Source organism: Lipomyces arxii (genome assembly GCF_038497795.1).
Source record: "Lipomyces arxii strain Phaff 12-163 unplaced genomic scaffold V1512scaffold_13, whole genome shotgun sequence".
Classification (NCBI taxonomy): domain Eukaryota; kingdom Fungi; phylum Ascomycota; class Lipomycetes; order Lipomycetales; family Lipomycetaceae; genus Lipomyces; species Lipomyces arxii.
Window position 1 is genome coordinate 136399 of NW_027117712.1, and position 19738 is coordinate 156136.

A 19738-nucleotide genomic window follows, 5' to 3' on the forward strand; every position below is an offset into this window, starting at 1 on the left:
CAAACTATGAGAACAATGCGCAACAATTCACCGAGTAATTTAGACGCAATTACTTTCAACTTGAATGATAAGTTAAAGCTCTTTACCTTCTCATACAAAGGATCCAGGCCCTGTGTCCATGCGGAATGGGCCGAGCTGTCCGATTAGGCGTGTCAATAACCTTAAATTCATCGAGCGATGCCGTCTATTCCTTCTCGCATCCGTTCAACACAACGTAATATTCCACATTACTTTAATAATGAAAGCCGTCGTCAAACTATTAATTCTCTCTCTTCTTTTGGTTAACGCTAACAATTTTATAAAACCTTTTTCCGACCAGCCTCATTGACCACATCTTATCATCGCGGCTTATCTGTCGGCCGACTGACATCTGCAGCCGCACGACCCGTCAAAACGCTCAGCCGCACATGTCAAGGAGATGGACAGGACATCATTTTACGCAAAAAAATCATCTTCGTCATCATCAACAATCTCAATAGGCGCTGCTCGAGGTCGTGACATCGATGTCTGCCCGCTGGCATTCGTAGACAAACGAGCTTGCGCCATTGGTCTGCTACCCCACATTGGCTGACTCAGGTCAACAGTACCCTGGCTACTTGTCGCCGCCGTCTTGCGAGCCGCCAACGCTCGCGAACGCGTAGACTGTGCTGTCTTTGTCTGTTTGGCTGTAGGCTGTTTCCTCTCTTTGCCTGACGCTGCTTTCCTGGCCCGAACAGTCTCCACATCACTACTGTCTTCTAATATCTCATCTTCAATCTCATCACTTTCTTGCTGGTCAAGAAAAATCGGCGTTTGTTCTTTTTGAACTCTCTTTTCTCGTCTAACTTATTAGCCTTAAAATTGAAATCACATCAAATGCATACTTTGCTGGCTGCCGTTTAGCTTTACTAGGCTTCTTGGCTACAACCCCTTCCACGCTCTCTATTTCTGAAGCATCACTTGACTGCACAACCGCCGCCTTTTTGGCCAGTGGTTTCCGTGTCCTCGTAGCCATTCGCTTGATTGAAACGTCTCGATCAAACTCATCCTCAGAACCATCACTGAACTGCAATTTTTTTGATGCTGCTGACGGCCGTGTGCTCGTAGCCGTTCTTGCTTCGGCACGTTTCGTTTCGTCTTCGTACTGCCTTCGTTTTATTGGCCCTGTCACTACTGGCAAGTCCGCAGCAGCATTCGTGACCTACTCTGTCAGTCACAGTTACGTTGACTACAACAACTCACGTACCGCATTTTCTATCGTATCATCATCCACATCCCCCAACGCAAGTAACCGCTTAAGCTGTCGTCCAAGACTGTCATCCACAAACGCCCTGATCGCTTGCTTGTCATCCTTGTCCACAAACTGACCCACAGCATCAATTAGTCCAGCAGCTGGCACCACATTCAACGTCTTGTTCTTTAGGTAGTTTTCAACCAACGATTGCACTTTCAATTGGTCAAGCTCGACTGCCTCCGCAATATCCACGGCTTGACCGGATTTGCTCGCTCGGTTGCCACTAGCCCCTGCAGTCTTCTTCCTGTAAAATTGGACAACATCGTTGATGTTGGCCACTCGACCAACAAAACGGTTTGAAAATCTTCGCGGGTTCTCCATCTCGTATCCTCCCGAGTATTCCACCTAAAATATTAGATATGAACGTTAAAATCTGTACCCGGTACACTACTCTTAAGCGAATAAGTGGCAAAGGCGGCTCGTCTGTAGTTTGCAAGTTTCCCCGACTGTCTGAATTCGCAACTCGCCACTGTGTTTTAGCTTCCTCGATTAATTTCTCAACCTTTTCAATCAGCCACATCATAATCTGTCCTTTGTTTTTCGAGCTCGCAGTAAACCCACAGTCGCGCGACAGCACGACGTCTCTCATCACAAACGGCCGCACGGTCTTCAGACGAATCTTCTCGACATTAAAGTCTTGCCCAGTCACAGACAGAATCGCAATGTACTTCTCCGCAGCTTCGCTCTCGCATAAATTGGTCACCACTGAACTGCCAGGCTGCATCACGTGAAACCCAGTTTCCGGGTTTTCAGACGGATCGATCAAGCACTCATGTTCATGGCCCCACACCACCAAGTCTAGAAAATGTGGCAGAAAAGTTTCGGGAAGATACCCAGTCTCAGTATGCGCGTGGCTGTTTGGTTTAGCATATCACAGCCCCTTTGGTTAAAGTATACTTACTGGTTCTGGTGCAACGCCATAAGATTAAAATACGGGCCATTATCTTCATCATCCTCAGCTGGTCTCAAAAACTTGACTTTCTTGTCACGAAACGTCCGATGCAGACGTTCGTCACGCACATTTGCCATTCCGTATAGCGCCATTTTGGTAAACCCCTTTCTAAACAACAACGGAGCGAGTGTGATATTGTCATTCTCCGGCACCTTACCGATATGGTTGATCAAACCTGTCACGGCAATCGTATCCAGTGCCGACAAATGTGCATCCTTGGAAAATTAATCAACCTGTGTGTGGCCGTATTCAAAGGGCTTACCCCAGTCGCATCGTCGTGGTTTCCACTAATAGCTAACACTGGAATCGCAACATTGATGTGCTCATCTTCGTAATTAATATGCCCAAATCTACAGCTAGTCAGCTTCACCAATCTTTCGAAAACAGACATACGAGTCTTGCAGAACAATATTTGCGTCACTCAGCAGTTCCAATTCACAAGGTTTATGATCGTAACACATCTTCCTTAAAATCTCCTCTACTACATATACTGCTTTATGACTCGGCTTGTTCTCATGAAACAAGTCCCCAGCAAGCAATACCATATCAACCTATCCACCGTCAAATGATTCACGTCTCAGATTCTTCAATATGCATACATCACGCTCTTTGGCCGCCGTAATGATCTCTTCAAATGTATTGAATGAGTCTTCGCCACGAATTGGGTCTCTTTCGTTGTACCCGACATGATTATCAGATGAAATTAAGATCCGGATCGTGTCTGGCCCTGGTCGCACGTCAACTTGCGGTCTTTACTAATAAAGCAAAAAGAGATACCCACCTCTTGTCGAACGTTTAGAAACAGGCATTGCCAACTCGTTCTTGGTATTAGTGTTTTGTTCGTGGTTCGTTTAGGTCAATTTCCACTTTACGCGACTCGCGTCAGGTCACGCGTCATCTATTCTATTAAGGGCACCCTGTTACAGAGATACGTTACTTATTGCTCTTAGCATCAAACTACCAAAATAATAGAAAAAATTAAACTGTATTGATTTCCTTATTTTTTAGGGAATTAGGAACTTCAAGCAAAAACAATAGTTCAGGGTATTTAGCAAATTCTACTCATCATACTATAACAGCAACATGACGCGGAACATAACAGAAATTAACCTCGTTTGGTTTTAATGTTAGCCCGAGACCGGACGACAGTAACTGCTGTTGCGTCCGATTGCCCTTCATGATTCGCCGCAATTGTGTCGCTAATCTAGTTTGTCAGTAAGAGCAATATACTCGTCTTCACATACTACTTTTCTCTTCTTCGCGGCCCGTGCTGTCTTTGCACTTGACTTTACCGTTGGTCGCCTCGTCACTTTCTTTGCACCTTCATTAGTAGCTTCATTCAGAGGCATCACGTTAGGCTCAACAACAGATGTGTCGTTCACGCTCACTAAACTAGTCTGTTCTGGAGTCCCATCTCCAAATAGGCCCTGAAGCGAGTTGCTGTCTTGCGTACTGTCTGATTTGGTGTCGAAAATGGAGAGCGATCGTGCCGTCGCGATGCGCGGTTCATATTCATCTTCCGGACGTTTCGGCACGGAGAATATAGGTACGGGTAACATGATGTTAGACTGGCCATCTTCAAAACCCTTTAGCTTGACAATCATCTAAATAAAATTGTGAGTCAAATTGCCCCATTCTTATGCAACCACAAAAACCTCTTCATGTTGAACTTTCAGCTTCTTAAAATCGTCCAATGTTCTTTTATACCGATCGGCCACTTCTGTCACATCTTCATTTAGTCTTTGAATCATGTCCTCAGACCTGCTTCTTGAGTCTGTCTCCGCTTGCTAAATGGTACACATTAGTCAAGTTCAAATCAAGTCAACAATGGACGGACCAGCAGCTTTTGTAAATGGCTCTTGTCTTCCTGTGCTTTCTCAAGCTGCAACCGAAGCTTCTCAAGCTTGCTGTTTTGCGATTTGACCATGTTGGCTTTTTCCATCTCAAAGTCTCTTGTCAGTTGCGCGACGTGAATCTCACGTCTGGCCAATTCAGATTCGTATTGTATCCGGCTCTAATACATTAGCAAAGTCAAAGTCTTGTTGGCTTTCTTACTTTTTCTGATATTTTGTTCTCGTTTGCTTTTTCTTGAGAAAGAAGATTGTTGGCCTCATAAAGCTTAGCCTTGACACCGGTTAGCATCTAAGCTATTGACATGCCTCCGACTACTCACCTCGACACTGTCTCGCAACCTTGACATCTCTTCGAGTTTCTGCTCCAACTGAATTTTTTCAGAAAGTAGTGCTTTACATTTCTCGTTAACATCCGTCAATTCGCTTTTGACAGCTTCTAAAATATCAGCCGATACCATGGTGCTATGCAGTTCATCCAAAGCTTTTTCAAGAGAATTGATATCAGCAACACGATTTTTCAGTATACTCTCGCGCTCCTGCAACAACAACTTCAAAGCCGCGTTTTCACTCTGCAGCGCGTTGTTATCAGATTTAAACTCAGCAGTTTGAATCACCAGTTTTGACATGTCGCTCTTCAAATCATTGCCGAGATCTTGCATCTCAGAGTAAATAGAACTTTGCTTTTTTAAATTGTTCTCTAGTTGCTCCCCCAGTTTTTCAGCGCTCAGCTTAGATCTTGTTGAATTGTTAGAATAAACGTTAATTATACTTAACTGATTACTTACGAATTTTGAGCATCACAAGACAGCTGACGCACAAGCTCAATCGAGACGCCGGTCTCTTTTAGTTTTTGATCCAAGACCTCGTCAAATCTGTGAGTGTCAATGCGCCTGGTTTTTACTTATCCGATCGACTTTACCTGTTAATACCTTCTTGGACAGTTCGAACCATCTCCTCAACAGACTGAGCTCCCATTTGCCGCTCTCGATTATGCTCTTCAATCAAACGTTCATTTAACGTAGATAGGCGCTTGATGTTGTCTTCCAGACTCACAACTTTACTTCGCTCTTCGACAAGTAGGCCGGTCTTTTCGTCTAGATTATGCTGAAGTACGTCACAGGTCAACGTTTCTAATCATTTAATAAACATTGGCAACTTGAATTGTAATATACGCACTTGAGTATAGCTCTTTATCAAGTGCCTGTAGCTTTTGCATTAAGTCGAGAAGCCTGGTGCTCTCTACTTCTCTTCTAGCAACAACTACATCGCTTTTAAGCTCCGTGGCCGTTAGCTTGGCATCGTCAATTTTGACATTGTAGAGATCAATTGCATGGCGAAGTTGATCACGATCAGTCCCAATCTGCGTCACAATTTCGCTCAACTTACGCACCTTCTCTTTGAGCAATCCTAATAGTGACTTCATACTTGAGATCTCGTCTTTCGTCGACAATACCGTTTCATTCGCAGCAACAAGTTCGTGCTCAAGACGAGATTTGTCTTGCTGCAAATGGTTTAGCGCAATCATTATTGGATCCATAGAAGCTGATGTCGGACCAGCTGGCACGCCTGCTGAAACCATAGTCAATGGGTTCTTTGAGTCACCGAAATCATTCATTTCAGTCAAAAATTTGAACAGCTGTGGAGAATCTGCAGTCAAAGAACTCGATCTATCTGGACGATCGATGACGCTATTGCAGATTGGTAGTGCCGCTTTTGAAGACGACTTCGATTCAACGGCAACAGAAGGTGGTCGCGACTTTGCGAAGAGATCTTCAACATTACATGACCCGGATATATCAAATAGAGATGTGCCATTAAAGCTAGATTCCTTGTCAACATTTGAGCTAGTACGCGAGGCTGAATGTCGCTTTTGTAGTACCACAGTCCCCTTCGACGAAGCTGATGAAGGACTTTCTAACGTGAATAAATCGCTTATAGAAGTATGTGGTTCGATATTAATGTCTGTCCAACTAGTAGATGCAGCAGCTATGGGAGAGGAAGTCGCAAAAGCAGAAGACGTTGTCGTATTGGTCACCTTGCTAGGCTCATCTCTTGTTGCCAGCGCTTCGTAACTATGGAAAACGTCTTCAGCTCGTGATGCGTTAGAAGGTTTGCCAGCGCGATTCGGCCCTTTGTCTGGTGCATGCATCACGCGTTGCGTCGAACGCGGATTCATCCTAAACACGTCGGGAACGGGTGGCGTACTTATAACTGGTCGTAGTATAAAATTGTGATTGTTATCTTGCGCCATAATTGAAATTATAGACACCACTGATCGCGACGCGTCAAAACGGTTTACACAAATATAATCTGTTAAATAACCAAATTTGCCAATGAAACAGATTCAATAAGAAGTATGGATGAATGCAGGGAGAGGTTGAGCAGTATTCCGATAAAGTGCGGCTTCTGTGGTGCGATGAGATGAGATGAGATGAGATGCGATGAGATGCGATCGGACGCCGTGAGAGTTCGTGCCTCAGTTGCTGAGCGCGTTCGAGCCTTCTGCGGCGTTATAGTCGTTGCCCTGGCAACACTAAGTGTAAACAATCAAATTCAATTTGGCAGCAACTTTGTCACTCTTCAACCTGGCAGCGCAATAGTACAACCATCTCTTTGTTTACCACATTTGCTTCATCATTGCATTTCTATCGCACTTTTATTATCGCGTTTTCATTACTACGACAGCCATTTGGACTGTAATTGGCTTTGTTGAAGTCGCTAATATATAAGGAAATGGATCGACATGAAGTGTCATCAGCTGGGAATCCTGCAGCAGACAGAGCGAGATTTGGTCAGTCCTCTTCAATGCGGATCTCGCTGGCTGCTGCTGGACTTCAACGCCCACCTCGACCAATAACTGGTACGCATAATGACAATTTGCTTGTACTTCTGATTAAATTGTGATAGGATACAAACCTATCTCCACATTAAACAAAAGTGAACCTGGCATGCAAGCCTCTGCATCGTTCGCTAGCCTACTTGAACCACTACCCCCCAATTCTTTGGATTGGAAAATCCAACGCGTCAAAGCACGCTTGGAATCAAAATCCGGTGGCAAATCATCCACAAGAGGCGGTGACGATTTGATCATGACTGAAAACCGAAAGACGCACGATGCCGGACAACCGATTCAATTGAAACCGGCACTCACAACAACCAGGTTCAGATCTGATCCATTTGCAAAGTTTCAGCAATATATCGATCCAAAGAACGATAGCGCTACGACTAATCGGCCCTCGGACGCGACTGTAATTTCAAAGCCGGGTTTTAGGGCTTGCCAATACAGTCCTCCGGTTAGATCAACGACGGACTATGATATCCCAGTGAAATATGATTTTCGTGGTAGGCAAGAAACGCCCACCCGTCGTGTAATATCTAACAAACTATAGACTACGACTATATACCAGCGGCAGATGTTGCAGGCTCGCTAAATGATATTATTAACGGAATTAGCCAAACATCAGAGCAGAAAGAAGTAATTTCTGACAAAGACAGCGCTGTTGAAGGTCTCAAAATTAAGCTGATGAAACATCAGATTGAAGGTTTGAAATTCTTGTTGTCTAGAGAAGATACAAATGTCAAAAATAAAGGTGGCCTTCTGTGCGACGATGCAAGTGAACATGAGTTAGTTGTTGGCTATTATTAATTTTTTGTTAGATGGGTTTGGGTAAGACAATTCAATCAATTGCACTGATCTTGTCGCATCCGCTTGACAGATCAACTCATAGCTCTACCAATGCCTGTAAAGGTACACTAATTGTTGCGCCACTTGCTTTGATTAATCAATGGGCCACCGAAATCAAGACTAAAGCACCTGTTCTTTCAGTTCTGATTTATCATGGAGCTTCACGAACTAAATCGGAATCAAATTTAAAGACGTATGATGTGGTGATTACAACATATCAACTGGTCGCGTCTGAAAATTTGTCAAATGGGCTTCTTTTTAAGCTTGATTGGTGGCGCATAATTTTGGATGAAGCTCATACGATCAAAAACAAGTCTTCGCAATCGGCTCAAGGCGCGTGTGCTTTGAGTGGCCTGAACCGTTGGGCATTAACCGGTACACCCCTTCAGAACAGCATTGACGAACTTCATTCGTTGTTCAACTATTTAAGAATCCCTCCTTTGTCAGACTTTGCGTTTTGGAAATCGAAAATTAGTCAACCTGCTGCTAGCGGTAGAGGTAAACTGGCGATGAAGCGGCTTCAAATAGTGCTTGCTCAAATTATGCTCAGACGTACAAAGGACGTTCTCAGTGAGAACGGCATGAATCTACCGAAGCGAAACATTTACAAATCAGTAGTTGTTCTGACCGAAGCCGAACGCGTGTTCTACAATTCACTGGAGACGAAAATGGCCTCAAAGATGGAGGATATGCTAGGTAATGGTGGACGAACGTACATGAGTGTACTCCTTCTGCTTTTACGGATGAGACAAGGTAAGTTTTCTTGTTGTTTAATATTACAACTTTGGCCTGACACAAATAGCGTGTAATCACACGGCGATCGTCGCGTCAAAACTATTGGACAACACTGAGGCCGTAATACCTGTCGTTGAGCAGAAGCGCAGCAAAAAGGTGTCAACAAAGTTTTCTGACGATATTGACGCTTTAGCAGATTTTCTCGGTAGCATGACTGTGGATATCAAAAGCTGTACTATCTGTCAAACAGAGTATGTGCTGCCAATCGGTGGTTCTTTCACATACTAACAACAGACTTTAGGCTAACTCTTGAGCAATCTAAAGCCGGTACACAATACTGTGAATATTGCCTGTCGTTATTTGTGACCAAAGGTGTTAGTGCGTCAGTCCCGAGTTCAAAGATTACGCGTTTGCTGGATTTGCTTGAAGTAGAACCTTCACGGAAAACAATTGTGTTTAGTCAGTTTACAACGATGCTTGACATTATCGAGCCATTTTTGAAAGCAAGGCACATTGAATTTGTACGATGTAAGTTATTGTGATGCCTACCCTTCTGAGTATACTAAATGCGAAGATGATGGGTCAATGCGTTCGCAACATCGGGTCGAGTCACTTGAGAATTTATCGAACAATCAAAATGTAACTGTGTTGCTATGTTCGCTGAAATGCGGTGCATTGGGGCTCAATCTGACCTGCGCATCAAGAGTGATACTGATTGATCCATGGTGGAACCCAATGATTTCTGAGCAAGCAATCGACAGAGTGCACCGGATCGGACAGACTCGAGATGTTGACGTTTATGAAATCACTGCTGAAGAGACTGTTGAAGAACGAATTTTGAAGCTGCAAGATCAGAAACGAGAGCTGGCCAAAGGTGTCATGGACAACAAGGACGGTAAACTTAATTTCAACAGACTGACCAAAGACGAAATTCTGTTTTTGTTCAACAGACACGATACAGATGCTACTTGATGAATACGAAGGCGCACATATTTGTTTAACTTTTTGTAATCATCTATCAACAATACACCAGACTATACAGGCAAACAAACGTACACTTCCGAAATAGCCCACCTCTACAGTCTTCTACAATAAAAGTATAACACACGGCTCCGCATGTCACGTGTTATATCAAACTACGTTTATCAAGTTATTATTGTGCTATATAATAATGTAGATCATACTGAGTGTCTTGAGAATAGTTTTATCAGATGACTTATACTCTAACACTAGCAACCGAAGGTGAGTTTGGAACTTGGAAATCAAAAGTACGGGCAACCGAAGGTAGGTTTTTGGATTTGCAACGTAAAGGCGCGGTCCTACGAGACCTACTGGTAGCCGCCATGACAGGGTTCCTCTGTACCTATATATGCTGGTATGGTCATGCTGTAATTCATTTTTGTCATCTACAAGAACTATGTTGACCAGACGTATAATTAAGAGTGTTCATTTTACTATTTGGTTGTTGAATATATCTGTATCTATAAGATTTGTATTGACCAGACGTACGGATCTGGTATTTTCCTCCGTAAGCTAAAAGACCCTGTACAATGGCACATACAGTTTGAAACTATCTCCTGCGCAACCTGTCGTGACTGATGCGCACGCAAGACGTAGAAGGCCTCAAGTAAGTTTGATATTTTTTAAGCTAGATTGCAGTGAGGATTCCATGTTCACCTAAGCTTACGTGTAGTAAATTATGGGCATATATAACTGTCTGTTTTCTAAATGTGTGAGAGCGTCATGATACGTCTCTTACAGTAATGGATTGGAAAATCAGAAGAAACAGGGGACTCAAAAAATGGAAATGGTATATTTAGGTTTACGGGTTGGGAAATTTGCGATAGGGTTACGCATTACAGATTCAGTTATATAAATTTCAGTCTATACAACTTCTTGATTGTATGTATCCAACTATATGTAGACTCGCAAAACAAGAGTACAATTGCCATACTCTATTTTGATTTATAGCGTTAGTATTCTCCAGGGAGGATACCGTCAAGCGCCTCACCTAAGAGGTAGTGTCGTTTCAAATGTTTGTTAAAGAAACATCAAGTGGGCTCATCACATCTACAAAGCGCGATTGCCGTTATCGGTGCAGCTATCTCTCACTACGTATTGATCTGTATGTAATCAATGCGACTATGTGGTTGAAGTATGTACATTGTAGACTATGGTAGTCGAGCACCACCGAGAATCTCATCTATATTTCGCTTCGCGTTCATGAATGTCGTTTCAAGATAGTGTAGTTTTTTGTTCATGGCTTGAACTTGATCTTCACTGTCTACCTTGTTTTTCTCTAATCGTGAAATGTGTTCTATTACTGGGACATTCAAAAACCTAAATCGAAATTAGCATCAGTAGCACAATATCACCTGAAACGGGACCGAAGTCGCACATTTTGCCAACACCTTCCCATACGCCTGTATCCGCCGGTATTTTTTTCAGTTCCTTGATTGTGAGATCAGTCAGTTTGATGTCGCGTTGCTTTTGTGCAATTTGCTGCTGAACGTTGGTAAGCTCCATCTGAGACTGCATTACGCGAGCCTCAATTTCCTGCAAAACCTGCGAATGTGTCAGTATATTGATGCTTCTAATCTTCATGAATCATTACCTTTTGCAGTGCCTCTGGTGGGATTGACATTGTTGAAAGTGAGCGTATCTTTGTGAAAGGTTCAAAATTTAATATGCGTACTACCGCACTTGAGTCACATTAAAGACGACTTTTGTGACTAGTAGCTTATAGGAAGTGTTGCACGTGACGTTTAAGTAGAAATCAACCCTACTCCTGATGGCAACCAGCACTCTATCGTGTTCAAGGCCAACTCTCGGTGGATTTAACAAGTACCAGTTAAGATTGGCAGTGCTTAGGTTGTATAATAAACCTGTTTCCGGCTATAGCGACTACCTTGCATCTGGTTCAAATTAGTGCAGCACAAAAGCCATGACAGGCCCTAAGATAATTAGCACTACAATTTCTCTACAAGACACAGATGCGCAGGCTTATGCCACGCGACAACTTCTAAAAGACGTATTTCCGTCATGGAGCACTGACAGGATAGATGTTGAGTCACTTACAGGGGGAATAACAAACTGCGTAAGTTTACTTTGGAAAGTGCACGTGATTCAAATACTGACTGGTTGTTAGTTGCTGAAGTGCACACATAAGGCATATACCCCACAAGAGATGGTCGTACTTGTGAGAGCTTACGGCCGAGGGACAGGAACAATTATTGACAGAAATCGTAAGTTTTTTTTTCTTTGTTGGGCCATATTCTGACGCAATTATCAATAGGTGAATTTTGCACGCACATGCATCTTCATTCTCAGGGACTAGCACCTCCATTGTATGCTCGTTTCGGAAATGGACTGGTTTATGGGTTCATTCCAGGCAGATCAGTTGATTATCAAGAGCTCAGTAATCCAATTTTAATTAAAGGTGTTTCACGTATGTTGGCCAGGTGGCATACAGTATTAGACGGAGACGTAATTCGGTCTTTAATGGCAGAGCAAAGCGGCGAAGAGGAGGACTTGATTGTAAATGATGTATGGCAGCTATGCTCCAAATGGATAAGCAATTTGCCATCAGCCACACAAGAGCAGAGAGATAATATAGCATTATTGACAAGGGAGCTAGAATGGGTTCAGAGTGAGATTCAGTTTAAAGGCGGCCCGACCGTTGTTGCTCATTGCGATCTGTTAAGCGGTAACGTGTTGGTTCCAGAAAACTGGATGCCAAAGTCTTCGACAATTTTACCAGTGACATTTATAGATTATGAGTATGCAATGCCAGTTCCACGAGCCTTCGATTTGGCAAATCATTTTAGGGAGTGGCAAGGTTTTGCCTGTAGGGTTTCTTTGATCCCAGAAGTTGGAGGACCAGTCATGCGAGAATGGGGAAAGCATTATATAGAAGGAGGGCATTATTACAAAAAAGGCAGTTCAGAGGTACAGCAAAACGGTATTACAGTTACAGAACAGGAAATAGACGATCTTATGAATGAGATTTGGGCATGGTGGGGTATGCCAGGGTTCTACTGGTAAGTGCTAATCGTTAATTAGTAATATTAAAGTTGCTAACCGAGGTACAGGGGCATCTGGGCTACAATTCAAGCGCAGATCTCTACTATCGATTTTGATTATACTTCATATGCACAGAATCGACTGTCAGAGTATTGGGCATGGAAAAAGCAATATGCGGTGAAGGACAGAAAGGGTAGTACGTCGAACAGCAATTTGTGAGTGGCTAGTCATGAAAGTTGAATTGGGGGGAGTAATTTTGGTTGTGATATTGCATTTGAATGGGAGATAATATGCGTTTATTTTAAACTGCTCTTATAAGTTACCAATCAGTTGCGTAGGCATTTTGCTTGAACAGTCTGATTTTGCTGATAGCAACCGATAGCTTCAGGAGATGAGCGCATGAATTTTAAGCGCGAATGAACCGACTGCAAAGCGTGAGCTTGTAACGTGACGGATTCCCACGCCGCACACAAATTTGAGTTCGGATTGTTCCGGGCATACGACGAGGCTTCTTGGGAGTAATCAACGTGTCTCGATCTCAAAGCCCAGGCAGACAGATATAAAGAGTTGTCTATTTCTGGTAGATCACATCTAATAGATCATATACAATTGTAACTAGATAACACATTGTCAAAGTATTAGTTTAGATCGGCAATATTATGCCTACATCTACTCCAGCAGTACGACTCATTCACTTCAATGACGTATATCACGTCGCACCTCAGTTCCCTGATTCAGATATTCCGGGTGGTGCAGCTCGATTTGTATCGCTTGTCAACGAGTACCGTAACAATGAACGGTATGATGATGCACCTGAACTGGTTACAATCTTCTCAGGAGACGCTTTCAATCCGTCTCTCGAATCATCAGTTACCAGAGGGCAACATATGATTGAAATTCTTAACAATGATCACATTGGCGTTGATGTTGCGTGCTACGGTAATCATGGTACGATGGATCATCACATTCATTGCAATTGGAAGCTGACATGTATTAAGATTTTGATTTTGGTGTCGAGCAACTAATCTCACTCAAACGACAATGCGATTTTCCTTGGATGATTGCAAACGTGCTTTTGGACGATGTTCCCATTGCAGAAGGAGTTGAATGCTATGTTAAGGAGGTTGCTGGTATTCGTATTGGTTTTGTCGGATTAGTAGAAAAGTGAGTACTTGGATTTGGCCGATATGGTCTGGACTGACCATATGGCAGAGAGTGGCTAGACACGATTAATTCGCTTCCTAAAGGACTGGTGTACAAGCCCTATCAGAACGTGGCAATGGAAATTGCCCCTATGCTGCGCAACGGACTGGGTTGCGATGTTGTCATTGCGGTGACCCACATGCGCGAACCAAACGATCTTGAGCTCGCACGATCTACTGCACCCGGTACATTTGATTTAATTCTCGGTGGACATGATCATTTTTATTCGCATAAGATTGAAAATGGTGTTCACGTGCTGTGTAGTGGTTGTGATTTTCGCCAGCTGAGTTATATTGAAGGTTTTAAAGACTCGCAAACGAATAAATGGACATGGGACATTAAACGACGAAACCTGACAGCCGACATTGCAGAAGATTCTCAAACGCAAGCGTTGGTTGAAAGCATTTCTGGAGATATGAACCGGCAACTAGATTTAATCATTGGACACACGAAAGTTGAGCTCGACGCGAGATTTGAAACTGTGCGGTCAAGGGAAAGCAACATGGGCAATTTTGTTGCAGATATTCTTAAAGTCTGGTACGATGCTGATGTCTCGCTGGTTGCCGGGGGCACACTTCGATCGGACATTATTTACCGGCCTGGTCCAATTCGAATGAAGGACATTGTTCTGACTCTCCCTTTTGAAGATCCGTGCGTGGTACTTATGATATCAGGTCAGGAACTACTTGATGCGTTAGAAAACGGAGTTTCTAAACTTCCCGCACTTGAGGGGAGGTTTTTGCAAGTTGCCGGGTGCACATACACCTACTGTGTCGACAAATCTCCCAGGATTCAATCGGTGACCGTAGGAGGACACCCGATAGATTTACAAAAAATGTACTCGTGTGCGACTAGAGGTTACATGCTGCATGGCAGAGATGGTTTTTCGTCTTTAGTAGTGCCTCCAGAACGGCAGATTGTGAATGACGAGGAAGGTTTGCTCCTTGTACAAATGTTGCGAATGTGGTTTTTGTCAATGAAGCTGTTTGGCAAGTGGCGAGAACATGCACACGACATGCGTCTAAGTAACAGTTGGAAATCTAAGCTGAAATATTTTGGCGACAAGATGCATTTACACCGCAATGAGCTCAGTGTGGCAGAGCGTGATGAGATGTTAAAGGCAAAGGACATGTTAATTGAACAGAAAGTATTGCAGGTTTGGCAGAATGGAATTTTGAGCCACAACCCCTCTTATGAAATTGATCAAGGTGGCATATCGCCGAAGTTAGACGGAAGAATCAAGCAAGTTGATGTTCATGGGAAAGAAATAGCGGCTCAGGCTATTGATATGGCGTTATCGGATTGCATTTTTAAAGAATAGGAAGATTATGGTAGAGTACAAAATATACAGTATTTCAGGATATTGACTTGCAGAGATAAGTAATACAGTATGCTACTAGATGCGCGTCGTAGTATTCAGAAACACAGAACAGATTTTGCTACCACGCAAGCACAAGCTGAGTAGATGCGCGCACAATCAATTGTCTAAAGACTTCAAAACCAAGCACATACAATCTACCAACGGAGAATAAAAGCTTTATTGAAAGTAAGAGCGAGTAACCAACACATAAAGCCGATTTCAAATAATCCAGAATTTCGAGAGAAGATTTGACGCGAAAACATATTAGTTGCGCGCCGCCGTCAAACAGTATGCAGCAAGCCAGCAAGCAAAGTACTGTCGCCAATACATGATGCAATATATTATAAACTGTACCGTCTCTTCCGTTTCGGTTTGGCTGAAGAATCTGTGGGAAGAATGGACCAACAAAGTAGCAAAGAGCATCGACACTTTCTAGAAAAATTGACATTCTCGACGGTGTATTTATGTATGATTCGAAGTTTGAATTTGACGATGTTTCTATAAATTGTTTCGACAAGGACCTCGCCAAAATGCAAATTTTACCACAACTCGTCCAAATCTACGAATTAGATTAAAATTATTTTTTTTCTATATGCATTTCATTTATCTCTATGCAAAAATTAAATTTGTCTTATTCAGAAAAATTCCGTAAGAGCAATAAAAATTAAAAATCAAAAAACCACTAGCCTAACCCTGACAATGGCTATATATTAAATTAAGCCAGAACTTTTTTCAGCTTCTCACAAAGTAACGCTTGTTCCTTATGGCCCAATGGCAAGGCGTCCGCCTACGAAGCTGAGTAAATTCGGTTGCGAGCGGGAGATTCCAGGTTCGACCCCTGGTGAGGAAGCTAAATTTTTTATTATTTTTTTCCTCTAAAATAAAATACGAGGGTTAGGGCAGATCTACAAAAGCTATCATCTGTTAAGACTCGTTAAAGAGGCCAATTAGGAATTAAACCTAAGAGAAGCGTACGATTCTGTACGTAGGACTGGCTGCCAAAATTTGTCTCTTGTATAAATTTCACGTAAATTAAAAAGCTTTATACTATGATGGCAGCTAGAAGCCCCTTTGACCCAAAATATGAATCCAAAACTCAACAGTCCTATAATGAAACATGTCGGTTGACACTAGGTGGCATAACAGCCAAACCTCGCAATCAAGAATTTCGTAGCAGAAAAAATTATGAAGACAACATAAAAAAACTTAACATGTCAAGACGTGTTGTGCATGATCTCGAGTCCAACATTAATCGCAGTGCCAATGACCCAAATGGACACACTGGTGATTCCAATGCCGCGAGTCATGCGCCATCCATTGAGAGGGACGCAAGTCAAGAAAAGAAGCAAAGTGACAAACAATGTCGCAGCGGAAATAATTAGCGACGTTGCAATTTCAAGTTCGTAACCGTCATCAGCTAAACCTGCGTTGCGTGGGAGCAATAATATACCAGATGTGCCGATGCCAATCAAAATATTAAGCATTGGACTGCCAAAGCAGGCCGAAATTGCCATCATAGGATAGCCCATCTTGGCCACAGTGATGTTGGAAACAAAGTCACCAAGCGAATTGCCTAATGCAAAAACAGTCAATCCAAGAATAGCATCACTGATACCGAAAATGACACCGTACGCCTTCAGAATACCAACTGCCTCCACTGCAATGGCCGAGATCCAAGAAATGCTGACTAGAAAACCAACAAAACACATAATTGGCAGCAGCTTAACCGGAGGGTGGTGCGCATCTGTAAAGTACATGATACCCAGCAAAGCAAATAGACTGCCTAGCATAACAATCATCGAGTGATTAAGCAAGTTCTCTGAATCATACCAGTTTACAAGCAAAACACTCATTGGCGCACAAATACATTGTACGCATGTCAGCCATTTGTTCCAGCCTTTGAATCGGGTTTGTCCAACTACGAAAGGATCATCAGTCTTGCTTAAAGTGCCGGCGTGTTCAACCGGATGATCGTGGAACATGGTGCCATCGCTTTCTAATTGAAGCTCGGGAACATCGGGTTCAACTGACACTAGTTCTGATTCAATCCGTTCAACTTCAATCACTGGAATAGTAATTGTAAGCAAAAACACGCTTGGAACCGCTATTATACTGATAAACTTGTTCAACGGTGTCTTCTCGTGCAATCTGTCAATTGTAGGCATCAGCGTCTTTGTCAAGTCATATGGCCTGAGAAAACAACAGAATGGCCACGGAGCAGCCGTGCTACCAAAAGAATTTGTAGACGTGAGATCTGAAATCTCGGAATACGACTCTTCATTGTGATCATCCATTGGCAACTGCAAATAATTTGACGTCGGAGACATCGAGGAAAGAGTTTCTGCAGTATGACTGTCGGCATCATGTAACGAGATTAAATCATGTTCCTGTAATGTGCTCGCTCCTTGTGGGATCTCAGGCTGTACTGGCAGAGTCGTGGGCTGAAAAGCCAAAAATCGGTCGTACGGTGACGGTGACCGTGGCTGCCGGCTCAAACTGCTCTTATTACGCATATGTTGAGTGCGGCCCGTTCGGGTTTGATGAGAAACCGTCCGAGACGAGCTCGCAGTATTTGTCGAATCTGACCTCTTCCTGCCCGCAACAGAACTCGCCAGAGACGACTGCCTGACTGGATAAGCTGAGCTCTGCGACGCAAGTGATAGTGTCGGACTTTGCAACGGAGTCGGTTTTATACTGTCCGGTAATAGGAGCTGTGGCACATCTCGGCGTGCTTGGTAAGATGACTGCGCGTGTGACTGTCCACCTTGTGACTGGTCTGATACAATCGATGATGTACGTGAAGGGGCTCGACTTCCTTCACTGTAGTAAGCTAGATCCTCGATGTCAGTTGCTGAGTGGGATCTAAATTTATGACCACGATTCTCTTGCTGGAACCGGGCCGCTATGCTAAGTGGAGCGTACTCAAGTGTTCGATCAACACTAAATCTATGAGCATGACGCTGGCTGTGAGAGCGAGTGTGACGATGGTAATGACTTCTTGATTTTGGAGGATTGTACGAGTCATCAACCGGGCGGCTGGGTATACCTTGACTTGCAGACCGACCATGGCGAAAACCAAGATCATTGTCCAATGTCCTCAGTCCTCGTCGAACAGCCGATCGTAGCTCAAGAGCGCCGATTAGCGATGGTCTAATCGGTACAGATGACGCCAAATTGGGAGATTCTCCGTATCCATATCCACCTTGATCATTATGCCACGGTCGCTGAAGTTTCATTGCCTGCGTGATTTCACCATATCTTCCTTCTTGGAGGGCTCGAAACTGATAACGCTCCACAGCATGTTTTATGTCAATGCTAGACGGAGTATGTGAGACAGTTCCCAACAAAGGCGCAGTTTCTGCATCGTCTTGATCAAACCCAGCACTATTGACAACGTCGGAGTAGTATGACGGAGGATTAAGAGACTCCACACTTGAATCAGAACTTGAGTGCTGCAACGAAGGTGGCATTTCATGCTGGGTTTTATCGTACCGGGTGAGAAACCAATGCCAGGTCACGACAAATGCGACATAGACAAGATAAAGTGCGACCATGGCGATGCACTCCCAGCGCATGATTCGGCCATCTTGTAGACAGTACATTGCAAATGCAACCGCTACAGTGAAAAATGTCAAGTCACGTAAAAATGAACCGTAGGCAACCGTGAACGGACAAATTATCGCCATTGATCCTGCGACCACAGACGTAATAAATGAAGCTGCGCCAATCAATTCACCGACAGCAAGTGACCCACTACCAGATTTCATAGCAGCGTATGTACTAAATACGTCCGGTGAGCCATTTCCGAGAGCCAGAAACGTCACCCCTGCCAAACTCTCAGACATTCCCAGTAGATCAGATATGGTCCCAAGATTTGGACACAAAAAGTCACTAGCTGTAATTCCAATGGTCGTGAAGACGGCGATGAGAGTAAGAGCAATAATAACAAACGCAATAAATTTGGCATCTGCGAAGGCACAATAGTATAATTCAAGATAGTTGAAAAAACCAACATTGTCTTCCCCGCAGTATTGCTTTACAAACGCACATTTGTTGCTTGCACGTAGGACGTCCCCACACTAATTTGTTAGTAACTTGAGCAAAAGCGAAACAAAAGTATTAATATACATCTAATCCGTTCTCAGCAACTTCAAAAGACAGTAGCTCCAGCGGGGTCTGCCGCATCTTCGTGACTGGACTCGAATATAACACAGGTTTACCATCATTGCTGACTTTTGCAGTTCCGTCTTGCCCAAAAATAGTGAACAGTACAATCAACACAGTAATGAAGCATAAAACCACAAGTCTTGAATACCAGACAAATCTCATGTTGAGGTTGTTGTAAGCTGACTTTATACAGGTCTCAGGGCGCGTCAACAATACAATTGGCGTCAGAGCAAGCAAGTCGCAATGGCAAGAGTTCTTGCTTCACAAACTTTCGATGATTATTGTGCGTCTATTAGAGCAGTTCTAATAATGCAAAAGAAATACTCTAAAGTCAACAGTTGAATACCATGAAATTGTCATGCTATCCAAACGAGTCTTGGAATTGACGCGACGACGTAACTTTTGGACGATCATGTATCAACCACATTTTACTTACCCGGATTATATATACATAAATAAAGCCAAATATGTTTTATATGGAATAAAC

General features: G+C 43.3%; 9 protein-coding genes and 1 non-coding gene across 10 annotated transcripts; 4 read left to right on the forward strand and 6 right to left on the reverse strand.

Moving 5' to 3' along the window:
- Positions 1-435: 435 nt before the first annotated feature.
- Positions 436-3235, reverse strand: V1512DRAFT_279903 (Mre11 DNA-binding presumed domain-containing protein; the record flags this gene model as incomplete). The annotated part of the gene is made up of 9 exons (XM_066917983.1): positions 3007-3235; positions 2825-2952; positions 2619-2776; positions 2488-2575; positions 2175-2440; positions 1653-2127; positions 1226-1618; positions 864-1180; positions 436-820 (listed from the first exon to the last, which is right to left on the reverse strand). Exons 1-9 carry the CDS (start codon positions 3032-3034, stop codon positions 436-438), a joined length of 2238 nt encoding a protein of 745 aa, XP_066770474.1. The 5' UTR covers positions 3035-3235.
- Positions 3236-3862: 627 nt separating this feature from the next.
- Positions 3863-4827, reverse strand: V1512DRAFT_210218 (uncharacterized protein; the record flags this gene model as incomplete). Its single annotated transcript, XM_066913498.1, has 4 exons — positions 3863-4012; positions 4063-4239; positions 4281-4349; positions 4399-4827. Coding segments are annotated over 4 exons (825 nt in total), but the record flags the coding sequence as incomplete, so codon positions are not given.
- Positions 4681-6531, reverse strand: V1512DRAFT_41220 (uncharacterized protein). The gene is made up of 4 exons (XM_066918371.1): positions 5255-6531; positions 4998-5208; positions 4864-4940; positions 4681-4813 (listed from the first exon to the last, which is right to left on the reverse strand). The coding sequence occupies exons 1-3, from the start codon at positions 6327-6329 to the stop codon at positions 4922-4924; spliced, it is 1305 nt and encodes a 434-aa protein (XP_066770476.1). The 5' UTR covers positions 6330-6531; the 3' UTR covers positions 4681-4813; positions 4864-4921.
- Positions 6532-6811: 280 nt separating this feature from the next.
- On the forward strand, positions 6812-9470 carry V1512DRAFT_279933 (SNF2 family N-terminal domain-containing protein; the record flags this gene model as incomplete). Its single annotated transcript, XM_066917984.1, has 7 exons — positions 6812-6938; positions 6986-7420; positions 7468-7688; positions 7736-8516; positions 8566-8749; positions 8800-9026; positions 9073-9470. The coding sequence occupies 7 exons, from the start codon at positions 6812-6814 to the stop codon at positions 9468-9470; spliced, it is 2373 nt and encodes a 790-aa protein (XP_066770477.1).
- Positions 9471-10355: 885 nt separating this feature from the next.
- V1512DRAFT_265297 (Prefoldin) lies at positions 10356-11636 on the reverse strand. The gene is made up of 4 exons (XM_066916862.1): positions 11577-11636; positions 11113-11452; positions 10897-11063; positions 10356-10838 (listed from the first exon to the last, which is right to left on the reverse strand). Exons 2-4 carry the CDS (start codon positions 11140-11142, stop codon positions 10670-10672), a joined length of 366 nt encoding a protein of 121 aa, XP_066770478.1. The 5' UTR covers positions 11143-11452; positions 11577-11636; the 3' UTR covers positions 10356-10669.
- On the forward strand, positions 11273-12980 carry V1512DRAFT_41317 (kinase-like domain-containing protein). Its single transcript, XM_066918372.1, has 4 exons — positions 11273-11595; positions 11647-11743; positions 11794-12538; positions 12590-12980. Exons 1-4 carry the CDS (start codon positions 11443-11445, stop codon positions 12738-12740), a joined length of 1146 nt encoding a protein of 381 aa, XP_066770479.1. The 5' UTR covers positions 11273-11442; the 3' UTR covers positions 12741-12980.
- Positions 12981-13180: 200 nt separating this feature from the next.
- V1512DRAFT_248802 (Metallo-dependent phosphatase-like protein) lies at positions 13181-15045 on the forward strand (the record flags this gene model as incomplete). Its single annotated transcript, XM_066914576.1, has 3 exons — positions 13181-13469; positions 13520-13685; positions 13734-15045. The coding sequence occupies 3 exons, from the start codon at positions 13181-13183 to the stop codon at positions 15043-15045; spliced, it is 1767 nt and encodes a 588-aa protein (XP_066770480.1).
- Positions 14967-15581, reverse strand: V1512DRAFT_265305 (uncharacterized protein). The gene is made up of 2 exons (XM_066916863.1): positions 15101-15581; positions 14967-15055 (listed from the first exon to the last, which is right to left on the reverse strand). The coding sequence occupies exon 1, from the start codon at positions 15530-15532 to the stop codon at positions 15164-15166; it is 369 nt and encodes a 122-aa protein (XP_066770481.1). The 5' UTR covers positions 15533-15581; the 3' UTR covers positions 14967-15055; positions 15101-15163.
- A 260-nt stretch (positions 15582-15841) lies between these two features.
- Positions 15842-15934, forward strand: V1512DRAFT_t49. Its single transcript has one exon. It is a non-coding gene; the product is annotated as a tRNA-Arg (tRNA).
- On the reverse strand, positions 15900-19638 carry V1512DRAFT_292209 (Sodium/calcium exchanger protein-domain-containing protein). Its single transcript, XM_066918288.1, has 2 exons — positions 19213-19638; positions 15900-19163 (listed from the first exon to the last, which is right to left on the reverse strand). Exons 1-2 carry the CDS (start codon positions 19411-19413, stop codon positions 16299-16301), a joined length of 3066 nt encoding a protein of 1021 aa, XP_066770482.1. The 5' UTR covers positions 19414-19638; the 3' UTR covers positions 15900-16298.
- Positions 19639-19738: the final 100 nt, after the last annotated feature.